Raw genomic sequence first — 17,594 nt, 5'->3', positions numbered from 1 at the left:
CTTTGGAGTTTAAGAATGTGTACACATTGCATTTATTCAGCTGTTGAGATATGATACTAGACATGGATTACCAATGGTTTCACACTCCACTGATCAACAGGTGGTGATAGTGCACCTTCACCTTGTAAATGCACCTTTTGTGGAGATTTCTTTTAAGCGTACAAATATTAGGTTTAAATTCAGCATTTCTCACCAAAACGTTTGAGGTCAAACACATGGGTTGAATGCATTCGCTTCATCATAAAACGTTTGCAAAGTCTATTTTTTGGCATCTTCAACGATACATTGTTAACATCCATGTTTACTTGCTTGGTGTCTGTGGTGCGTTGCTCTGTGTTTCTTGGTGCATAACCACCACTTGTGGATTGTTTGAATAGTGGGAAACCATTGTTGATCGTGAATCACGTAGCCTGTGTGCATGTTTGTGTATATATATATATATATATATATATATATATATATATATATATATATATAGGGGGAAAGTTCCACAGGGAACCTTTAAATCTGCAATAACTGTTACGCAGTGGAAACAAGATGTGAACAAAACAGACACATCTTTTCTTTTGATATGGAAAACTTGTTAGCAAATAGTTGCGTATTTACACATCCAGATGTTATATAGAGCAACATTATAATTTATTTTGATGTCATGTCCATATGATGAATGTAAGTAAAACATTTTTAATATGTTAATAATAACTTTATGTTCACTATGTTTATCAGCTGGTCACTGCCTTGTTTGCTGTTTGGTGCTGAGCAGGTCGTGTATTCTGGGCTTTTAGAGCTTTTTCAGTGAAATATGATGCTACGAGAGCGGCTAGAGGGAACCAGGACAGAAGCTTAACAAGGAGCTGCAGGTTCATCCCTACAAACATCCCCTTCACATTGTCATTTAACACATACATGGCATTGTTAATATAAGGATAATGATTATAGCCACTTTAAGTAATGACAACTACACCTTGAGGCATGTGTAGCTTTGAGCACAATCAATGAATTGCACTTAGTTGATTAGTTTCTTAATTCGGGAATCAAAGAAATGGAGGAGAATGAGCCGACATTTTAAAAAAAAGCACACTGTACACACAGGCACTCTTTATGATCTCATTAAACCAGCTGTAATTCTTCTTAGATATTTGAGTCTGCCTTCTGCATCGTGTGTGCTCTGACAAACTGTGTCTGGTAAAAGCAGGTACATTTGGTTTATACCACACGAGAGGTGTAATCATGTTTGTTTGCTGGCCCACATAAGAGGTTTTTTTTTTCTCCTAACCCACACTGTTTGGTAAATAAACAGGAAGTGATGTCTATGCAGTTCCCGGTATGCGCTGCGTAACAGCAGGGAACTTTCCCTTACAGATGCACTTTTCATATATTCCACTTGAAACCTTTTCACAATCGCTTTCACACTCGTCATTTTCTACTGTTCACACCAAAACGAACTCAGCATTCACCATATTCATGTTTAATATGGATTACGATAAAAATACATTCAACAGGGTGTAGTTTGTCCATAGGACTTACATATCTTTGAAGAACAAAACTTTTTTTGGTTTTTATCAATTCATGTGTCCACATATTACAGATATCTTAGTCACAATTACAGAAGGATCATTTTTGTGGGGCTTTGTTTCTGTAAAAGCTTTTTAAGTGCAGAGCGTTACTCATCATTGATACTCATCATTTGCCAGTATAGCGTTTGAATGACTTTAGCTTTACTACACAATATTTAAATGAGGCCCCCGAGGAGCTTGTTGGGGTTTTGGAGCAGAATCATAATCACACATTTTTTTAAGCCTTTTACTTTATGCCCTAAGCCATTTATAAAATGAAAAAAAGAGCTATAAATCACATTTCACTCAATGTAGGCTGATTAAACTTGCAGTGTATTGCACATCAACATTAATGTAGTGATATACATCAAAATAAATGTCCATAAATATAAATATATAAGTACATAAATAGTTCCATATTATCAAATAAATATATCATATACAGAGTAACATACTGTATGCACATTTATACAGAATAAGGTGAGTGTCTAGTCTTTTCCACATGCTGTTTGCATTATCATAAATGCAATTTCTCTTCAGATTCCACCTGAAAAAGTCCTGCCAAGCCTCATCGTCTTAGTTCGCAAGAAATGTGGTCATAGCTTAGAATAAGGCATCGGCGCCTGTCCCTTTTTCACCCACTTGGACTTTAAGAAAACACAAAACTGGTGTTGTTCTGAAGTCACGACCCCGGAGGTCAACGGCCACATCTGCATCTTCACCGCAGCATAGCTGCGCTGCACGTGTGCACGTTAGTCCACAAGGAACATCCCGAATCCTGAGCCTGTGAGCTCCAGTTTCCAGTTCTCCAGTCCCTCCTTCGGTACAGTCATCTGAGTGATCAGTTTCTGCCCCTCCAGTTGGCTCACTGTCCAGCACTTTCTGCTCACGGGTGTTGAATCTGACACTTTCGGAAGCTGCACCTCGCAGGTGAGCTTATCGGCCACGCGCACGCTGAGGAGGCCCGCGTTGCACTGGTAGGTGCACGTGAGGTTCAGGCTAACGTACATGAAGTATATCCCCGCCCGTTCGGCCTTCAGCGAATGCTGATCTGTGTCAAACAAGAACTTGCTTCCCGCAGCGAAGTCGGCCGGAGCCCATTTCATGGTGGAGGTCTTCAACTCGCCTGCAGGAGGAGACAAACACATGTCATTTAGATGATGTTTACAAAGCTCAAGAACAGCATTGGTAGCTGTATTCCTTTCCAGTGTTGACTTGCCTTAAGTCTGAAATGATTTGGCACATTCTAAAAACCTTATGGAATCTCATTAATGTCTTTAATGTTTGGAAATGTCACTCTGTCTATGGAGAGGGAAACTATTCTACATTACGGCCCTGAAGGGAGACATTATTATCATCTGTTTACTCTATTTATTTATTTTCCTTTATAATGCTGATAATCTGTCCCCTAACAATAACGTGACATGGGTGCTTTAAGTGAATAAAAGTAGACTTACTTGAGATGGCGTCCAGATAGACAAAGTTCTGAATCTGTTGAACAAAACAGAAGATATGAAGTGGATTAAAATGTGCAGAGGACATGGGTCAAACTTGATAAAGGAGGGAATAAACAGGTAGAATGTGAATAATATGAGACACTTGTTTACCTTGTTTGTGGGGTCAGTTGCGTCTCCTGACAGCTTTGACGTCTCCAACACAAAAGACGGACGCTGGGACTCCAGTTTGGACCGCAGCTCCATCACAACCATCACTCCTCCGGCGGCCCCAGCTGTCACCGCCACAAACAGAAAAATGATAGACACGACGAGAAAAACGTCCAGGCAGCTTCCGCGGCGGCGGCGGCCGCTCTTCTGGTGAGACTCTACATCCATTTCTTTATCTTGGTGTCCCATCAAACGGCAGTGCGATGCCTGAGCTTCGGGGAGACTATCCAATCCGTCCGGATTTTGCATTCAGCGAATAAAAGTCTTTGGTTTGAAGTTGTGCAACTCCAGATGTTCGGCGGTTTACCTCCTCAAAGATAGTCCTCTTGTTGTCACACTGCCCAGTCCGCGTCTAAATGTGAATGTCACGTCTGTGAGCACCATGGTGGCTTTTTATAGCCCACTGTACTTAGCACAGGGTTTCAGACACAGAGGAAAAACGCGGAAGTCATGGATTTCCCTCTCCGGAGTCTCACACACGCCCCCTCCTTCGCATCACGTAAGGTGAGAAAACGAGACGCGCTGACTTTCCACGGCTCTCCCTCAGATTGCGCAAGTGCGCCTCAAAGGAAGCGCGCGCGGTGGAAAACGAAAGGGAGAGAAAACGCGCATCCTCTAGCAACACTAGGCCACATTCCGACACAGTTCTCACTCCACTATAAACCTCATACGGCTGGCAAAAAGTAGCACAACGGACATACTGCAAATCTTATTTGCACTTTGCTGCATTATTGGAAAAGCAGCCTCTCTTTTTGACAACTTAATTAATGTAGAACAGGAACGGCTGTGTGCGCGTGCGCGCTTGTGTGAGCTAATGTAATGGTACAGGGTGGGGCATTTGTCAGGAGTATATGTATTTCATCACCAGGCCAAAGAAAGCTGTCATCGTCACTCACCAAGGTTTATATACCTGGCATTATTCAGGCACAAGCACGTGCCAGCTGCTAACAAATCAGATTGAGAATTATGCGGCTGAGCAAAAACATACGGGAATCCCCCACTGTATTACGTGTGTGTATGTTTGTGTAGGTGTGTCTGTGTGTGTGTGTGTGTGTGCTTGAGCAAGATAGCGAGAGAGAGAGAGAGAGAGAGAGAGAGAGAGAGAGAGAGAGAGAGAGCGGCATGTAGCCTATCCCAAAAAATTTAAAAAGACAATCAGACTGCAAACTTAGAAAGTCTCGACAACAATAGATGTGTGTGTGTGTGTGTGTGTGTGTGTGTGTGTGTGTGTGTGTGTGTGTGTGTGTGTGTGTGTGAAAGAGGGGGGAGACAGAAAAGGTGCTCAAGAGTGAGATGCTGGTTTCCTATCAAGTGTTTTTTCATTAACATACATACATACAACATCACTCAAAACACATTGGGCAATATTTTACACCTGTCATTTTAATAAATTAGCAGCAATTTCTGTGAAACTGCTCCTGTGAATTTTTTGTGTGGTGTAATTTCCAGGAGTAAGCAGACTGTAAACCAAAAAGCAGTACTTCCAGTTATGGGAGCAGCACTGTATGTACAGGTGTATTACTGCAATTATTACTGCAAGTCGAAAAAGTTGCCCTGGGACATTTTAAAGTATAAGTTATATGGCTGTGTTACATGTAAACACACTTGTCCACAGACTTTTGTTCAGGGTTTCTTCTGTTTTCCATAAAGGTCCCTTAGTTCCAATCAAGGACATTCTTAAAGCTATTATACAATGATGTACAGGCAATAGTATATGCCTCCAGGTTTGTGGCAAGAGTCTAGGTGAGGCCCTTAAACGTGTTGCTGCCCATGTACATTGTAACGCCTGGTTCTATCAGCCAGCATCAGATATCGCCACAAATCCCTGTAGACTGGTTCTAAAATCACGTGGAAAGCCTTCACAAAGGAGTGGAGGCTGTTCTAGCAGCAGATTAACACCTTCACTTTTTTTTCCCAGAAGGAAATAGTGGCAAATAATGATCTGTGAAAATTACCAAAGACTGATAGCAAGCTTAAAAGTAGCCCAAGAAGTGTGTCTCTTCACTTTAAATCAGCCTCTATGAGAAATAGTTTATTGTTCTCTATGTTTCTGTCTATTTGAAGACTAATTGTACCGAGAAAAAACCCCCAACATCTCCTGAGGTTAAAGTCGAGCGGGGTTGGTTGGGCCTCTTTTGTATTGACAGGTGTCCCAGCCACACCCAGGTAACTGTCCCAACCGTCCCAGAGGGAGCCAACAAGCTTTGGGCTCCATGCTACCAACAAAAATCCAGCTAGCTAACACAAAGCTAGCATCAACCAGAAAATAAGCTTTCCAACAATAAGGTTTTCGTACGTGGCATAACTAAAAACAGTATGGTAGAAGAAAACGGGTTAAGTTCACTGCTATTTAGTATGCTTGTCATTGTGAGCATGTTGAGATGACATTAGCATTTAGCTCAAAGCACAAGTCGCTCAGTCTTTGTCTTAGTTGTCAGTGCAGATGAGAAACACTATTGGTGAGATTTATTAATCTTCCAGGTGATGCAGAGCTAAAACACAAACAATAAGTTGTTCATTTTACTGTAAGATGCAATATGTCACTAACCGGTCACCAGTGTGTCAACCCAGTGTATTTACCGGTGAGGGCTTCGTGTCGTCAGGCGCTGATCCATTCAGCCCCGACCGCCTGCAGGAGAGTTTCCCGCTGGGATTTATGGTAATCACACTCAAATGCTCCATGCTGATCAAAACAACGATCAGCTGATCAGACCCAGACACAGTTTGCAAAGAGAGAAATGTCAGGGAAATGTTTGTGGTTGTTACGAAAGAGCAAAGTGCACGGTTCACTTAAGAGAGACAGATATATGTAGAGGTATGTGTTTGGGTTATGAGTTGACTGTGCTGCTGAGAAACATACACATGGCAAAGCTGACACTAATCATCAAACTATTAAAAAAAAACAGCTCATGCTCTATTGTGCATTTTAGCTCAGTCTGCACACGTAGACTGAATTGAAATGTGAAGATAAGTCACTTGTGGTTGAGGAACAAAAATAGACTTCACAGTAATTGTTTATGTATTGTAGTTTTCAGGAAGTAGTGCTGCAACGCTGCTGTAAAGCGGGAAATCGTTATGTAACGCGCTGAGATTGCATTATTCTATTATCTGTGGTCTAATCAAGGGCTCTTGAAATTCCAAAAGTCCTGGGCAAGTAAATAAAATGTTATTGTCTGTTTTTAAAGGGGAAATGCCACCTAGATGAAGAATTCCAATATGTTATTTCCAAGGCCTCGAAGAGTTTAATCTATATCTGTGAACATGAGCTCCTCCCTCTCAAAGAAACCAGAGAAATGATCGAAAGTACATGCTTCCAAGTCGGTATTCCCGACTTCCAACCTAAATGCGTCCCTGTGCATCTGCTCGGGAAATAATGGACTCCTGCGGCAAACCGATCTTTGCATGACAAGTCTCTGAGCTTCGCAAGCGTCCACAGAGGACCTACGTCATGAACCACGACGCCATTAGCAAAGAGAGGATAGTAGCTTAAAAGAGAGGGGAGGAGTAGGCTAACACCCGCAGAGAAGCACAAATAAACTGAATGGAAATTGAAATGGCAGCTACAACAATGTTAGAGCAGGTTTCATAACAAAAATATTATATAAAAGATCAATCTTGCCCGACTTGAATTCATTGCACTTCACGGTGTCGGTGTTGTTTTCTTCCCGAGTCTCAAACTTGTGATGTTGTCAAGTATAAAGTGTGGAGCTGCTCCATGTATACGATGACTGGGAGACTGGGAGTTTTCTTTTCTTTATACAATAATGATTTTTTATTCTATTATAATGTTCTCCGTTGTGCAACAGAAAATGTATCCATTTACTCAGAACGTCCCCCTGGGTTCTCCGTGTCACCCAATACATCGTTCACTATTCATAGTCGATGGAGCAGCTACACACTTTATACCTGATGACATCACACATTTTCATTTCAACACTCTAGTCTTTAGATTTGGGAGGGAGTCGTTCATGTGTACTAATATTTTTGGACAATATAATATAACGTGTGAAATTTGAAAAAGGTCCACTTTAATATGGACCTAAATCCCTCCGGGAAAATATTGTTTTTCTTAAAGGTCAATATGATGTATTATGTAAATTTGTCTGTACATACATTTTTCATAATACTCCTAAAGTCTACGACATTGCGTTTTTTTTGTTCAATTTGTTTCAAGTAATTACTGCAATTTAAGTAGATTTACTCATGTACTGTAATCCAGTACTTGGAGGTACTGCAGCTGATATTGTAAAGCATTAGAAGTGGAGTATTTTACATTAGCCTGATCCAACTCTACTCTCTCCCGGCCCTTTCATTTTCAAAAATTTTAAAATTAAATTTCCTCTTCTGCGGTACGGTCCTTGCTGGTTTTATTTTTGATGACTTTTCTGTCATCTTCTTAGAGAGCTCGGATCGGGTCTGGAAGCTTTGATGTTGCAGGTCTGTAAAGCCCCCATTGTTTGTCTTCCTCCACCACGCTCAGTTTCCCCATAAAATCAAAATAATAAATCTAAATCTATAACCTCATAAAAAAAAACAAAAAAAAACTGCTTCAGTAATTACAACACTATGAGGAATGACAAGTGAGAAAAGTTGTGGGTTATGTTTCTGTGGGGGAGTGACAGACGGATAATGTCAGCCAGAAACAGACACAATGAAGAAATGTTGCATTTAGCATTACAAGTATGACATAAAGTGTGCAGAAGGTCAGATGCTCCTGCAGGGCAAAAACCCATGTCTTCAGTTCCCTAACGAAACTAACCACACGTGGTGCAAACATAAGCACACCCCCACACACAGATAAATTCCTCAGATGGAGACATAAATCTGCTGATGCATCCGTCAACCTGTTGGTAAAAGAAATCCAGTTGTTTTCCACCTGTCATAAGAGGAAGTGATCCAATCCGACTCCCAAAGTGTCAAAGTAACAAGCTTGGTCAGTGCTCCTCTACGTCTGACAACAACAACATATTTCATGTGTGCATGGAGCGCAACCACCCACGGCATTATTAAGGGCAGAGTAACTGACGTAGTTTGAAGAGCAAGATAATCACACAGCGGGGCAGCAGAGGAGGTAGCTGGGTCAAATAAAGCAGGACTTTTTGTTCAGGAGGTCGATGTTTTGCCTTGAGTTCAGCATTTGGGTCGTCGCCATCTTGGTTTTTTGCAACCAGTGAAGGATGTTAAGAGTGCGGAGGAGCGGCGTTGACACGGCATATACGTATGGCTCTGGTAGTGATAGCAACCTGTCAATCACAAGGTAGCCCCGCCCTATAGCATGCCCTGCTTTATCGTCTATTTCACTCTAATGGGACCATCATTTACGAAATGAACGTCATGCTGTATTGAAGAAGACTTGAAACTAGGCCATAAACTCATAACCTAAGGCAAACCAGTTGCTATAATTATAAATCAATAAACAGACACACACACACACACACACACACACACACACACACACACACATACATGAACACACAGTTTTCATATCCATAGTCAGATATTGTGATGTCAGGATTACGTATGGGCCTTTTAGACAAAAATAAAAACCACCGCCATGATTTGCTGGACTTTTTTCACGGGGAAGTCGCTGTCACTGTTTTCACTTCACAATTAGAAAAGTACAAGTACTCTCTCTCACTCTCTCTCTCACTCTCTCTCTCACTCTCGGTCTCTGTCTCTGTCTCAGTCTCTCACTCTCTCTCGGTCTCTGTCTCTGTCTCTGTCTCTATCTCTATCTCTGTCTCTGTCTCTGTCTCTATCTCTATCTCTATCTCTGTCTCTGTCTCTGTCTCTGTCTCTCTCTGTCTCTGTCTCTCTCTGTCTCTGTCTCTATGTCTCTCTCTCGCTCACTCTCTCTCATTCTGTCTGTCTCTCTCTCTCTCTCTTTCTCTCGCTCACTCTCTCTCGTTCTGTCTGTCTGTCTCTCTCTCTCTCTCTCTCTGTCTCTGTCTCTCTCCGTCTCTCTCTCTGTGTCTCTCTCTGTGTGTCTCTCTCTCTCTTTCTGTTTTCCTCTACGTACAGAGACTAAACTAAAATTGCTTACCATCAGCAAAGGAGTCAAATCAAACCTCCCCTGGCATCATTGCTTTTGCTGCCCCCTACAGCAGAGAGTTAAATTATAAAACATTCAGGGGTTTTTTTCTTCCAACATTGCTTGGGTAAATAAAGGAACTTGCACAGTTATGTGATGACATTTTCCTTTTTACTATGAGAAAACTATTGTGTCTCATTTCTCACGTGGTTAATGGAAACCTGTAGGCCTAAAAAACCCCATTATTTTGATCTGTTACTCCCAATCAATCACTCCCCTCCCAAAGAAAAAAATATGGGACAGGGTCATAATACTAAGCGAGTTTGGGTATATAGATTCTTAATTATCTTCCTCCCAAGTAGGACATTGTCCATTGTTGACAACATGTTGACCCTCACCCACAGTTCATCTTAGCTACTTCAGCTATAGGTCAGTATATGGCAACACCATACATTCACATTAAAACAGAACAGGACCGCTCTGTTTCATGTCCTCTGCTTTTTATTAAACATTTATCAACGGATTACACATGATTTTTAACTGTGTGATTACCAAATAGAAATGATAAACACTGGCTGAACACCGGCTTGTATCTGATCTATAAAGCATTACTAAACGTATTTAACAACTATGAATATATGAAGTGAATCCTTTATAAAGGTCGTCCTATTAAAAGGTTCAACTTCCCTCAGACTATAGGTGGAAGTACTCTTTTTGAAGTTTTACCTTTTAATTAAAGGAAGCAACAATAAAGTGTTGGATATGTGCCATGACGCTTATTTAAAGATATCATTGAAGGGAATTAAAATGGTAACTAAGATTTACAGACATGAGGAAACTTTGTGACTGTAACCAATAAAATGAAGGTGAAAGGTGAACGATATATCTCCCATATTGCCGCATGTTGGCCAACTATCGTCACTGCGACTGATGCATTTGAATCTCTTCCTCTCATCTAAGTTAGTGGAAACGATTGTCACACCCTTTAATTACCGAATGGGCACAAAGAGAGAGGAAGAGAGAGAGAGAGAGAGAGAGAGAGAGAGAGAGAAAGAGAAAGATGGAGAGAGTGAGTCTGCCTGTTGCACAACCAGCCTGGAGTTTTCCGCTCCACCGTGGTGCATATCTTCAAGGTGACGGGTGCCCTGCAACGAGTCAGGGCGAACACCGCGGACTGTGTGATGAAATTCAAAATGCGTAAAAAAGACACTTAACTTAGACATCGACGCGGCACGTGGCGTGGAGAGCACCATAAATACCGTGTCAACCTGCGGACTCACTTACTTCCAGTCTCTCCGCACGCAGCTCTGCACATGAGTAGTTCAAGGGCGCTCCCAAGTTTCTGATGCCAACAAGTTCTTTACTCCGAGCTTCCACCCGCAGCCAATCGTCATGTTGGATACATTCGGGGCGCAGTGCGCCGGTGTGGTCGTCTCCAGCGCGGACCTCCAGCTCAAACTGACGGACAACAAGAGCAGCCTGGCCGCAGCAGGGATGGGGATGGAGAACGGCACAGGGAAGAAACTCATAGACATAACTGGTCCGGCTTTATCCAAAAGAAAACTTCTGGTCGGCTTAGACCTCCTCTGCCTCTGCCTGGGTAAATATCACAATACACATGTAAAACTACTGTTATTTCACTTTGTTACCTACTTTGTTGAAGTGGACCAGAGGTGAACTCAATATCACCGAAGCACCTGTACAATCCATCCCAACTAAAGAGTGTAACAAAAGTTAATACTCGTTTGGTGTGAGTTGCTGATACAACTCTGTGGGCATCGGCTTGCAGCGAGGTGTTTCTGTTATTTTGTCCACTCATATATAAACTGAGTATAGCAAGTCAACAGCCTAGCACTGATAAGTCTTTTTTTTTTTTTACCCATTTATTAATATTTAAAGCTGAAACAAATAGCTGAATAATCAATTAGTGGATTTAATTACTCAGTGGACCTTTTATGTTCATCTTCTAAGCAAAACTGCAGAATATTCTCCAGCTGGACAGGATGTGCTTCTCTAATGTCTCATGATACTGAATGTGAATGTCTTTAGTCTTGTGTTGTGTTCTGATCTGATCATCATGGGCGTTTTTTTCACCATTTGCTTACATATTTATTAACCAACAATTAAATGAATCATTGGCTGCATATCATACAGGAGCCATTACTTTTTAACTTTGAAACTACAGTTGAACTCCCTTAAAAATTGGCATTCGTTCCTACGTAGACTATCTCTGGTGAAGGTGAACTTGTACCATGCCGAGTTCTGTTCCGCTTTGTTTCCGTCCCTTTCTATTTAGTCAACAAAGACAGTCAGGGACTACAATCAGGGACTACATTCAGGCGTGACGATCAGGCATGTGGGCCTTCACAGTATGAGCAGCAAATTAACACCGAGTTTGTGCGCATAGAGAGAGCGAAGGAAAGAAAGTTTTTCAAGTTCTGTCTCCATCTCGATGTATCCCTGGCTCTCTATTTTCCACTCGTGCGCGCTCTCGAGCGCTCCGTGCCAGCTGCTTTGTGCATTGCCCAGGGAATTCTACAGTTTCCATGACAACCTCCAGTTCTCAGGGTAGAGCCGGGCCAGGGGGAATTGTATTTGGTATAAATAAATACATGCACGATCCACTGTGTGTGTGTGTGTGTGTGTGTAATTGTTGCTCCTTCTCATGGTCCCTATATATGACTAGAGGAGGTTATATAACGTTGGCTAATTGGAAAGAGCTGGACGGAGAGGTAGTCTGGATTAACAACAGATTTGACAAGTTAAGAAGGGAGGGAGACGCTCTCTTTCCCTGTCTGTCTCTCTCTTTCTCTACTGTATGTGTGCAGGCATGCAAGGCAGAGACAGAGAACGAGATAGAGGGGGGGAAACACTCAAGAGACAAACAGAGACAGTGTGAGGCTGGTTCTGGCTCTGGTCTGCTGCGGCATTTGCTCTTTGTTTTGCAGGGAAGAGAACTGTCACAAACAAACCCCCCTTTCTCTTCTCATCAACAGAACTACACACACACACACACACACACACACACACACACACACACACACACACACACACACACACACACACAATTCAAAGCATTGTTTTCAGAGAAAAAGAGAGTCACGGTTCCCACCCTTATTTTCCTGTAAAACTATTCTTCTTTGGATCTCTCCCCAGTCTCCTCATCTCATATTCCCAGTTTTACCATGAATTTCTGTTACCGCCTTCTTTCTAGAGCGTCACGTGTGAACCGGTGCTTGGTATCCTACGTCAATGCTTTTGGCGTACTGATACAAAAAGTACAAAAAAACCCCAAAAAACAAACATGTTTTTTTCTTGGTTTTAGGGTTTATTTTATTTCTGCAAAGTCCTTAAATTGCTGCTTGTGTTAGAGTCAACATTGCGATTTTAAGAAGTTGTTCACAGCAATGTGGAGCTGTACTTTGTCATAGCTAACATTGCTGATAATGACAGTGTTAACATGCTAATGCTTAGCAGGTAATTTACTGTCACATCTCAGTTTAGCGTGTTGGCATGCTAACATTTCCTAGTTAGCTTTAGATACAAAGTAAAGCTGAGGTTGAGGGGCTTGGCATTAGTTTTTTGAGTTAACTTAATATTAAGTATTGAAAAGATTATCGTTTTGTTTTTTGTATACAGAACCACAAACCTCTAGAATCAATTTCAAATGACACCCAGCCCTCGTCTGCACGCGTGTATCGATAACACAGAATTTCACATGGCTAAGAGCTGGAAAGACACGCATGTTTAAGGTTATTATTAAATTACATTTTTTCTCATAGCTTTGCTCCTCTTTTGCTCCTCCCACGCATCATCTCCACTTTCCCATCACAAAGAGGAATGTCTATACTCACACTGGGGATCGTTGGGCTATCAAATAATCTCCCTTCTTCTCCTCCTCCTTCTCCTCCTCCTCCTCCTCCTCCTCCTCCTCCTGTGCAGCTTCCATCCCTTTCTTTGCATGTGAGCTGAAGGCAGTGAGTCCATACAGGAGGGGCTTCATGTGCGGCGACCCCAGCATCACCTATCCCTATCGGCATCGAGAGGCCATACCGGATGAATTACTCATCACGGGTGGCATCATAATCACCGGCCTCACGGTGAGTCCTCATCATAACGATCACCACAGTCCGTCCGTTATTCGTTTTACGTGATGCGAGGATGAGGCTGAGAATGTAATATGACTGCTCTGACTACGTGTCCACCTCCAGATCGCCCTCGGGGAGTGTTTCCGAGTTCGTTTCAGAGGCGTCAGCTCCAAGGCCTTTGTGAGGAACCTGTATGTGTCCTGTCTGTACAAGGAGCTGGGCTGCTTCCTGTTTGGCTGCTGTGTTGGCCAATCGCTGACCAACATGGCCAAGCTGAGTGTCGGGCGGCTGCGACCGCACTTCCTGTCTGTGTGCGATGTCACTTATGCATCGCTGAACTGCACACCTGGAACGTACGTCGCAACAGTGACCTGCCGCCAGCCCGACCACCGGTTGGAGGAGGAGGCCAGGTGTGTGTGTGTGTGTGTGTGTGTGTGTGTGTGTGTGTGTGTTAATGTACAAAGTGTTTTGTATCATGCTTTTGTTCTGTGTTATTCTAAATACTTCTCCATATTTTTAGGAAGTCCTTCTTCTCTGGTCACGCTTCCTTTGCGATGTACACAATGCTCTATTTAGCAGTGAGTATTATCTATCTATCTATCTATCACACATTTTCTCCCACACACACACACACACACACACACACACACACACACACAAACACACTCACACACTGGCAAACAAAATTTACGGTCTCTCCAATTTCAAATTACCATCTCTCTATAAAATGCAGAGAGAGAGAGAATGAATGCAACAGGGAGCCGTCAGCCGTCCAGTTAGCAGCAGAAAGCGAGGGAACGAAAGAGGAGAGGGAGAAAGAGAGGGACTAAAAAGAGAAATGGGACAAACAGAGACAGCTTTGTTCTGCTGTGGGAGGAGTGTGACCTCGCCTCACCGCCTCACTGCTCTCCTCTATTGTGTGAGTGTGTGTGTGTGTGTGTGTGTGTGTGTGTGTGTGTGTGCAGGCTCCTTCATTTATATGTGTTTATGGCAGCCTATGTGTGTCCCTGAGCAAGTGCCTGATGTACATGTGCGCATACAGAATATTAATGTGTGTGCCATCTTGGGTGTGTGTGTGTGGGTAGTCTTGGCTTGCTTGTTAAAAAGGGAAGATGAAAAAACAAGGCATATCCAATGCACCAACAAGACCATGATCACCATAACTTTAGATCTCGGAGAGCTCCGTCAAATGCACTGAATTCTGTTCAGTATTCGACACATTGCGTTTCAGGAATCTGGAGGGAAATTGTGTCGACATGGACATTTTGATTTACACTAAGCCTCTCAGCCATTCTCAGATAAGAGCCAGTATTTAAATAATGACCGGACCAACTGCAATAAATGTGTGTTTGACAGTATTTATCTCATAAAGAGAGATTCAGTGCCAGGGCTGGATCACCAACTTAGACCCTCGGGGCCCAACAGGCCTCATGTTCACCGTGTGGCAATGTTTGTGGCAGTTTAAATAAGTGGAAATGAGTTTGGTAATATTATATGCTCTCCTTAAACAAACTACTAAACCCAAATCACAAGGGCTTTAAGGTCTTGTCAGACGGTGTTTTTGTGCAGTTGCTCCATTTAAAGAATTGTTGCTAGGCAACTACCGACTGAGTGCTAACATTTTCTTAACTCAGACCACGAACTGTACGCTACCTGATGACTTTATATTCCAGTTTTAATTAATGAAGACAACTTACCAAAATCTCAAGTATCGCACTAATTTGCCTCCAGGCCTCCATAGCTCCGGGTATCCAGCAAAGAGTCACCGCAATGACAAAACTGCTTCAACTCGAGGCGTTAAGGGCGCTCCTGCAAAAATGTGAGACGCTCAGCAATGCAAGAGCAGTGTGCAAAGCACTTACTTACTCTCGTTAAGACGTTTAAAAAGAAGCCGCCCCAGGCTGCTTCAACTTGCTCTCTCTGATCAGGCCCCAAGCCATCAGCAACATTACCACCATACTCTAAAATCAAGTTATTAGTCCTTGTATTGTATTCAATCAAGTTACCACAAATTACTGTGTCTATCCATCCATCCATCCTGTATTTACAAATTCACACATTCATAGAGCACAGAGCGGTGAGTGTGGCATGAGTCTGGAATGATAAATATAATACAAACAAGGTAAACATGTTGATTGGCACAAAACGCATCGACTGACACGTTTGAAGCAGGGAGGTGGACCCAAGTGCAGGACACTCGAACTAAACAATAAACGTAGAAACGCTTTGAAACAAAGACGGGCAGAACACAAAGGAGCGCCAACATGGCTTCAATGCTGGAAGTGGCGTCAAACTGTGAAAGAACTCAAAGAGCAGACAGGTATAAACACACAAGGAGCTTACCACGAGACGAGGCACAGCTGGAGTGGGCAGGGAACAAGGAATAAGGAGGGAAACACTGTGATTGGGTAACGAGACAGCGAGGACTGGCGTCACAAAGTTGACGAGGCAAGACATTAAACAGGTGTACGAGGGAAGACATGCTGGGCAGCGCTAAAGGAATACATAAAACACAGAAAGCACAGGAAACTCCAAATATGATTGGAAAAAAAAACAGCAGAAGGACAAAAACACTGGGTGGACACAACGTAAGAAGCCAAATGAAAAACAGCTGAAAACCCCAAAAAGTACACAGAACCATGATGTCAACAGCAATTTAAAATGGGAGTTGACAGTAGAAAACAGGTACAAAACAGGTTAATTGTGCTATTAAGTATGTATGCTTACAATGAGGATAATTAGGAACACAGTAAGGGCCAATCTCTAATATGAGAGTGTTTCAAATATATACCTGTTTAGTAATATACTGTAGTATGGTATTCAGATACTCTTCTAATGTAGGATTTCAGCTGTTCTTTGGGGGGGATCTATAGTAAATTGTACTTAGGACAGAGTTTCCATAAACGCTAAAAACCTCTCACTCATGGATAACGTTTTAACTGCAGAATCCAGGTCATCATTTACAATAACAGATGTTACCCTTATTGTTCTGTGCACTAAATAACATCATGTTCATTTTCGCTACGTAGTTTTACCTTCAGGCGCGGTTGACATGGCGTGGGGCTCGGCTGCTGAGGCCGGCTCTGCAGTTTTTCTTGGTTCTGCTGGCGGTCTACACAGGTCTGACCCGCATCTCAGACTACAGGCACCACCCGTCCGACGTGCTCACAGGCTACATACAGGGAGCCCTCACCGCTTACTGGGTGGTCAGTATAACCTCGCCGGCTTGAGTTTGTGCATGTCCACATGTCAACGTCTGTTAAAACCTGAAGGCTTGTCGTGTGCGCTTTTTGTGTGTTTCACCAGGCCTTCCACATCTCGTCCATGTTTAAAAGCTCGAGTTCAGATCTGTCTCCGACCGAGACCCTGGACAGCCCCTTGTCGCCGCACCACACTGTCTGCTAAAACCTCGCCTCCACCAAACCCCTCTGTGTTCCAACATCCACCTGCTGCCTGTAGCTCACCTTGGATGGACGAGAAATTTGAAGAATGTGAGACCATTTCCTGTGAAGTCAAACCACATACCTCATATGGACAGAGTGTGTGTGTGTGTGTGAGAGAGGGAGGGAGAGGAGAGATGCTGAGATACTGTATGTGGCTCAAAAGACAAACCGTGTCAACTGGGAGAAAGGACGAGGCAAGGCGCTGAAAACAACACTTGCTTGCTGGGCTGGAGCCTTTCCTGTTGTCCATGTGACTGACCTTAGCTTCACATGTGATACTTATACCTGTGAGATGAGGCGACAGCAACTACTACCGCTCTATACCTGTAAATATATATATATATATATATATATATACACAGATTTTGTAATGATACTGTAAAAGCACTTTTTTGATTTCCATGTTAGTATTATTAATTAACACTCTGTAATAATTTGCCACGTAGGATGTAAAATATTTTCTACAAACGTGTGATTTAAGTTGTACTGTAGCTGTTTATTTTATTATTTTTTTTTACGTAAAAACCCAGTGAATGTAATGGTGTTGAAGAAAAGCACAAATAGCGAGAAAGCAACTCATTTTCCTGAGGTGTTGTATCATTTAGATGTGGTAGGATGTGTCTGTCCTTCTGTTTGCATTCAGTGTGTCGTATACGTAGTTCAATAATGAGAGAATGACTAGGAGGACGTCTACACAGTAGATATAATCATGTTTGAAACAGTGTGGACGCTTTAACTCTCAGACAGTATGTTGCTAGACTACTTACCACTCCAAGAGCACACAGATCATTAAATAAAAATGTGATTTTTTA

General features: G+C 42.5%; 2 protein-coding genes across 2 annotated transcripts; one reads left to right on the top strand and one right to left on the bottom strand.

Moving 5' to 3' along the window:
• Nucleotides 1–1,452: 1,452 nt before the first annotated feature.
• LOC137885041 (uncharacterized) lies at nt 1,453–3,725 on the bottom strand. The gene is made up of 3 exons (XM_068727173.1): nt 3,164–3,725; nt 3,014–3,047; nt 1,453–2,682 (listed from the first exon to the last, which is right to left on the bottom strand). The coding sequence occupies exons 1-3, from the start codon at nt 3,467–3,469 to the stop codon at nt 2,309–2,311; spliced, it is 714 nt and encodes a 237-aa protein (XP_068583274.1). The 5' UTR covers nt 3,470–3,725; the 3' UTR covers nt 1,453–2,308.
• A 6,553-nt stretch (nt 3,726–10,278) lies between these two features.
• On the top strand, nt 10,279–17,594 carry LOC137885378 (phospholipid phosphatase 3-like). The gene is made up of 6 exons (XM_068727615.1): nt 10,279–10,851; nt 13,194–13,351; nt 13,463–13,749; nt 13,860–13,917; nt 16,369–16,545; nt 16,646–17,594. The coding sequence occupies exons 1-6, from the start codon at nt 10,644–10,646 to the stop codon at nt 16,742–16,744; spliced, it is 987 nt and encodes a 328-aa protein (XP_068583716.1). The 5' UTR covers nt 10,279–10,643; the 3' UTR covers nt 16,745–17,594.

Source organism: Cebidichthys violaceus, unplaced genomic scaffold (assembly GCF_023349555.1).
Source record: "Cebidichthys violaceus isolate CVI_PGR_0920_01 unplaced genomic scaffold, fCebVio1.0.p SCAF_4, whole genome shotgun sequence".
NCBI lineage: Eukaryota > Metazoa > Chordata > Actinopteri > Perciformes > Stichaeidae > Cebidichthys > Cebidichthys violaceus.
This window is presented reverse-complemented; position numbering and strand designations above follow the sequence as displayed.

Bases quoted from the DNA above. Each gene is read 5' to 3' on its own strand.
- LOC137885378 (XM_068727615.1), top strand. From the start codon at position 10,644: ATGTTGGATACATTCGGGGCGCAGTGCGCCGGTGTGGTCGTCTCCAGC. The intron at 13,918-16,368 runs GTGAGTATTATC...TTCGCTACGTAG, and splicing joins ACACAATGCTCTATTTAGCA to TTTTACCTTCAGGCGCGGTT. The intron at 16,546-16,645 runs GTCAGTATAACC...GTGTTTCACCAG, and splicing joins CCCTCACCGCTTACTGGGTG to GCCTTCCACATCTCGTCCAT.
- LOC137885041 (XM_068727173.1), bottom strand. From the start codon at position 3,469: ATGCAAAATCCGGACGGATTGGATAGTCTCCCCGAAGCTCAGGCATCG. The intron at 3,048-3,163 runs GTAAACAAGTGT...TTTGTTCAACAG, and splicing joins CAACTGACCCCACAAACAAG to ATTCAGAACTTTGTCTATCT. The intron at 2,683-3,013 runs GTAAGTCTACTT...CTCCTCCTGCAG, and splicing joins CTATCTGGACGCCATCTCAA to GCGAGTTGAAGACCTCCACC.